Raw genomic sequence first — 6,224 nt, 5'->3', positions numbered from 1 at the left:
GCCATGTGCTTGTTCTGTAAGAGGCCATCCGTTTGCTGATTAAGGGTAATATAAATTTTTTTACGGGGTTCGTCATGTAAACAACAATCTGAGGTAATGTGTTATAAGGAGTCTGGCTGGCCCGTTCCGCATGGACATACCCTCTTGTTGAAGGGAGTCTTAGTAAATCTCCCGTATAAAACCTTAGATGGAAAGCAATTGAGTCGTGCTAGCATACTATAGTATTCTGCGATGATGAGCATACAATTGTCCAAATATTTAATATTCTTAATACCATGCTCCTTTAATATTAAAATGCAAGGTTGCATTGATCAGCCCAAGGATGCAACCCTAAACATACTTCCTAGGATAACGGTCCTCAATATGCTGGGTACTTTTGAAATTTTGTGAATGGGGAGTGGGTATTACCATACCATGGACACCACGGAGGGAGCGACACAAAAATGGCTGTAGTGGGGTGCCACGGCCAGTCACAAAATGTTGGGAGGTTGCAATCCAGGCAACCTATTACACAATACAGGCAACTGTTTCTCAATAGGTGGTACCTGTAGCCACAAAGATGACACTTCCGGTCTCGCTGGTGGCGCAGGAGCACCATGTGCAGCAGCAGCGGGAGGAGGCTGCGGAGGCCGGGGGGTCCGGGCCGGCAGGGTGGCTGCTGGTGTGTGAGCCGCCAGGCCTGGTGTTCACAGTGGGTGTGCAGGGCGGCTGGGTGGTGGAGGAGCGTCGGCTGCGGGCCCTGGGGGCGGCCTTTGCGTGGGTGTCCCGCGGCAGGCTGCTGACCTTCCACGGGCCGGGGCAGCTGGTGGCCTACCCGGTGCTGGACCTGCAGTGCCTCGGCCTGCCGCTGCACGCCTATGTGGCCGCCCTCAAGCGCCTGGCCCAGGCTGCTGCCTCCTCCCTCAGCCTCCCGCATCCCCAGCCCTGGCCCCTGCCCACTACCAGCCTCTGGATCAGGGACAACAAGCTCTGTGCCATCGGTGTGCACTGTGGGAGGCATATAATGTCGCACGGCCTGGCTCTGAACTGCTGCACCGATTTGATACGGTTTGACCACATCGTTCCTTGCGGGCTGGAAGGCAAAGGGGTGACCTCGCTAAGCCAAGAACTTGGGAGGCACGTCTCCGTTGAAGAAGCCACCAAACCTTTCTTGGACGCTTTTCAAGAGGTGTTTAAGTGCACTTTGACTGTCTCCGAAGAGCCTTGGAGCTAGGAAGACTTCAACAGTCTGCATTTCGGAGAATAATTTGGAGCGGTTTCTCGGTATACTGCAGCCCCCAAACTGCTTTTCCCTACAGAAGACACTAAAATGTGAAAGCAAGGGTATGCATTGTGTACGAGGGAGTGCATTATACATTTTAAATATCAGAGCATCTGGTTCAAGGCATCCTGGGAACTTTGTGAAAAAGAAGTTTCAGGAACAGAGAATGCAAAGATCCTTCAATAAAACTACAGTTGCCAGACATCCTTGCAGGAAGTGTTAACCATTGAAGCTCAGTGAAAAAGGCGGACAGTGAATGAAAATAAACAAAATAAAACTGGGGGGGAAAAGATGACACTTCCAGCTCCAGTGAGGTGAAAGAAACCTAAGATTGGCCATGTTCTCTGGGAACAAAGCACATGGGTGCTAGGAACCTCATCAGCAAATACCCTTGTTGCCCAGAGATGCCACATTGGAGATCACTGTCCTAGGAACTTCGATGAGGGACAACCCACTTTACAACAGTCATCTTATAAGTTATAAGCAAAATCGTCTGTAGCTACTATAATATGACTCTGTGGAAGATAGTCTGCACCTTATTTAAAGCTATGGATGAATCTGCATTCAGCAGATGGTTATGACAGCCTGTACATTGGAGCAAGAGAACTGGATGTGCCTTTTTGCAGAACTGGCTCAGATTCTGCATGACTGAGTAATGCTGTGGGCAATTTTTGAATGAGACAGTATTTGGGTCTAAAGCTTTCTAATTTGTCACAAAAGGCATTAAACAAAGTAAGTATATGCACTGAAAAGTAAGCCCCATAAAGTTTGCTTCAACAGCACAGGATACATACCTAGAATTGCATCCGGGGTCAAGTACAACATATATATATATATTAAAGAATAAACACATATGTGTACACACACACAAATAGGACATGAGATTAAACAAATTAAACAAAGTTTTAATTTAAACAAAGGTTAGAATACACCAAGGCGACCAAAACTAGCAAATTCGGAGACCCCTCCCGTTTAGGAAGCGGCAAGTTGTATGTTTTCCCAGACTGTTTTGAAGAATTTCAACCAGCTGCAAGATAAACAAGGGGCAAGGCGAGGGATGTTTCTTCCCTTTTTAAATGCTTCAACTGTAACTAAAAAGATGACATGCACATCAATGTTAGCACACACTCTGAAGCAACATGGGGTTGAGGTGGAGAGAGAAGGACTAGTCCGGCTACTGTGCAGACTCAAGACAATGTAGCTTGTAGGATCACCGTATCACCCTTCTTGGTCCCAAGTATGAGGTAGACACAAAGCTTTCAGACAGGCTTAACTCAGCCCAGGGGGCAGTGCAGTTATTCTGATCTATTCTCCGTGCCCCGGCAGACAGCAGTAAGGAACACTGCAGATTTCAAGGCTTCATGGATAGACCTTCTTAATTCCACCCTACTTTCCTACCTCCACACACTGGGTTGGATGCAACAAGCTTTTCTGCAGGTGAAATGAGGAAGGAATTCAATCAAGGCACACCAGAACCTCCTGTCAGCCTGCCCAGGAGGTACGGGAATAGGATGAGAAGCAGCAAGAGGAGCAGCAGGGCAACAGCAACCAGCAGTGGCTATAGAACAACAGACGGATCAGGGCCAGGGGCCTTGCATACATGCATGTGAGCAGCGGAGAGAATGTGTGTTATTTTGCTTCCTGTCTGGATGCACGGGAAAGGGACAGAGGCTGATAGTGTGTATCCATTTCTTGTGTCTAATTTGTGTTGGAGTGACTTAACAAGTCTCTGCCATAGTAGATGCCACATCCTGGTTTGTTATTCAAGGTGGTTTGGCAACAGCAATCTTTGCAAGAATGAAGGTCTTAAATAATTTACCTGAGTTAATTATTAATTCTGCTATATTAATTTACTAATGAAGAAATCCCAAGCACAGTTAATGGACTTCGCCAATGGACTTCAAAGGGTGTAGCTCTGCTTAGGAGCCTACACTGAGAGCGATGCAGTAGGAATATACTCTTGAGGAGCTACTAAGAAAGTATGCACTGGATATTCTGGACCTTGTGGATCAAGTAACTGAAGAAGCTCATAGAGCAAATGGAGCTTAATTTTTATCCGGAAAGCGCATCTTCTTGATCTGCCTCTTGCCATGGGTCGTTGAAGATTGTTGGACTATTACACTTTCCTGACCTACTTGGCACTCTGTGCCAGAGAAAGAAGAAAAGTTACATGGTTATTTAAAATTACAGACTCATCCACTTACCTGTTGAACTCTCGGGTTCACTGTTACCTCCATTGGGGGTTGGGTTTTATGCTATTGTGAATGTTATATGGAATGAATACTTTATATTCTATGTTATGTAGTCATGTTTGAGAGAAATGTTTGTGAATATAGCATATAATATTATAAGAGCCTAGTGTTGTTGTTTTTTATTACATATACCGGTAAGGTTTGTACAACGCTGATTCTTTTTTTCCCCTTTTTTCAGGTCTGCTTAGGATGGCATCATAAGACATCTAGTGCACCTGTTTGAACAATTTCTGTACTAATAAAGTTCACAGTATGAAATACTGCTGTGAGATGTTATGCACTGGATAATGAGTTTCTGAACATTTCTATGAATATCATTTCTTTAAAATTTCAACCCCACAGCAAGCAAAAACATTCAGACTGAGCCAGCAGTCTGTTTGCACAGTGACTACTATGAAGTACCAATGTAACCTGTCTTGGGCAGGTATCTTATAAATAGTATCAGGCACAAGTACAAATATAAGTGATGCATTACCACACTGCACACTTAAATCAGAAACCAATGCAGAATTAAGCCCACTACAATCCATTTATTTTAATGGGGCAAAACAGACTGAAGCTTTAAAGTTGCTAACAGTCAATGAAATAGCATTATAATCTAAGATTATAGTCAGGTTGCTGGAAAACATTACTCCACAGCAACAAAAGAGTATACAGATATAGTGGGCTGTATCCTGCCAGCTTTCTTGTTCGATTTTACCCAATTCCTCTCATCACAGCCCCTGTCCCATATGGCTTTTGTCCACACCAGTTACTTAATCCCAAACATAGCCTTTCTGGTGGTCAAAGGCACCAAATACACCATGCTCCAGCTGAGATGCCAAATTGGAGTATGACCTCTATGTGGAAACAACCTATATATCCAGTAGAAGGAGAGTTATGAAATCTTTTATTTAGCACTATTTAAAACAGTGGTCTTTCTTTAATCGTGATTCAGAATGCTCACATTAACCTAGAAATTTAAAACCACCAGACTGTCAAATGAAAACTGGAGTTATCACAGATATAGGTCAACCTCACTCTCATTAATGCACACAGAACTGTCTAGTTTAATTTGCCAAATACTGTAAAGTACATTTTTATGCACTACTTTAGAAATATACTAGAAATTTTACATACCTATGTACTGGATGCATCCAGCTTCTTAACTCAGTCTCACCTAATACAGCTCCTTACCACAGCCCCTGTCCCACATAGTCACTACATGCCCAGCACAGGGCATGTAGTCCCATGATGCCCAGCACAGGGTTTTTGGCAGTCAAAGGGGACCTCTCTCCCTTTGTCACCAGTGAAAAAGTTGGTTGGATCCAACCCTATATCTAGAATTTTACATAAACTAAGTCCTCCTGTTTAAACAGAGGTGTTTGAAACTATGTAGTATCTTCTTGATCTTAAGTAGTACATTAAAGCTTTTATGTTCACATGTAATAATTTTAGTATTAATCACAGTACGATATAAAAGATCAATAGACTGAGGTCACTATCTTGTGCACTATTAGCTGGGAGCAACTGCTATTGAACTCAATGGGATATACTCTTGAGTAGGCTTAAGACTGCTCCTTAATTCTCTTACCGTCACAAAAACTAAAGTCTACGTCTAATGAAACGATAGCTACTGAAGCCAAAATGTAATTTGAACTAGTAGTCCCATTAAATTTATTGCCTATCTCTGATTTTTGTTGCTTTTAATTAGAAATGCATTACACTGTTCCTTGGGAAATATTACTGTGTCCACCCATTGTGACTTCCAAGCCAATCCCAGAAACAAAATGTTGTTTTAAAATTATTTGTTAAGGTTATTATTATATCACCTATTTAGGAGTAAATCTGCTTGAGTAAACATGTGCAAGATTGGGCTGCCCAAAGAATATTTTGCCTTTTTCAATTATCAGCTCATAGCATCAAAGAATCATAAAATCATAGAGTTAGAAGGGATCACCAGGGTCATCTTGCAGACAACTTCATACTCCAGAAAGCGGACAGGGAAACAAGGGGATCTGCTATCTTAGGCTTGATTCTCACCAACAAAGAAAACAAGCTTAAACTGATGCTGGGTAGAATCCCATGGTCAGAAATACTTAAGGAGAAGGGAGTTAAAGAAGGGTGGGAGTTTCTTAAAAATGAAATACTGAAGGTACAATCACAAACCATTCCTATGAGAAGGAAAAATGGGAGGAGCCTAAAGAGGCCAGGGTGGCTCCAAAAACAGCTTTTAAAGAGTTACTGAAATCAAAATAAACTATGTCTACAGTATTTCCCTGATCCAGCAAGATAGTAACTTTCTCAAAAAAGGGGATAAGATTAGTCTGACATGACTTCTTCTTTAGAAACCTATGCTGGCTCGTAGTAATCAGATGCACGGGTTCCCGCCTTTTCGGGAGCCTTTGTTGCTGCCCCGGGGAAGGAGGAATGGCTGCAGGCAAAGGGGTGGGGGATCAGGGCCAGCCAACCGACGCGTGCGTGCGGAGCCTGGCCCGCTCTGCCCGGTTACAGCCCCCTCATTGGTCAGATCTGGGAGGATCTTGACCAATGAGGGCGGAGGGCGGGAGCTGGGTGGAGGCGTGGCTAGCCCCCCCCCAGTGTATATAAAGGGGGAAGGGGCCCACCCACAGCTCACTCCGTTTTCTTGCGAACCCACCCTCCCTCCCTATAAGTTTAATTTATTCACTGTCACAACTTGGGGCGGTTTGGCATGGGGATGTGTCACGTTG

General features: G+C 43.9%; 1 protein-coding gene across 1 annotated transcript; it reads left to right on the top strand.

The window, feature by feature from the left end:
- Positions 1 to 559: 559 nt before the first annotated feature.
- Positions 560 to 1,223, top strand: LIPT2 (lipoyl(octanoyl) transferase 2). Its single transcript, XM_056854975.1, has one exon. The coding sequence runs from the start codon at positions 560 to 562 to the stop codon at positions 1,211 to 1,213; it is 654 nt and encodes a 217-aa protein (XP_056710953.1). The 3' UTR covers positions 1,214 to 1,223.
- Positions 1,224 to 6,224: the final 5,001 nt, after the last annotated feature.

Source organism: Euleptes europaea, chromosome 8 (genome assembly GCF_029931775.1).
Source record: "Euleptes europaea isolate rEulEur1 chromosome 8, rEulEur1.hap1, whole genome shotgun sequence".
Taxonomy (NCBI): Eukaryota; Metazoa; Chordata; class Lepidosauria; order Squamata; family Sphaerodactylidae; genus Euleptes; species Euleptes europaea.
This window is presented reverse-complemented; position numbering and strand designations above follow the sequence as displayed.

Excerpts from the sequence above, each read along its gene's own strand:
- LIPT2 (XM_056854975.1), top strand. The coding sequence starts at position 560 with ATGACACTTCCGGTCTCGCTGGTGGCGCAGGAGCACCATGTGCAGCAG.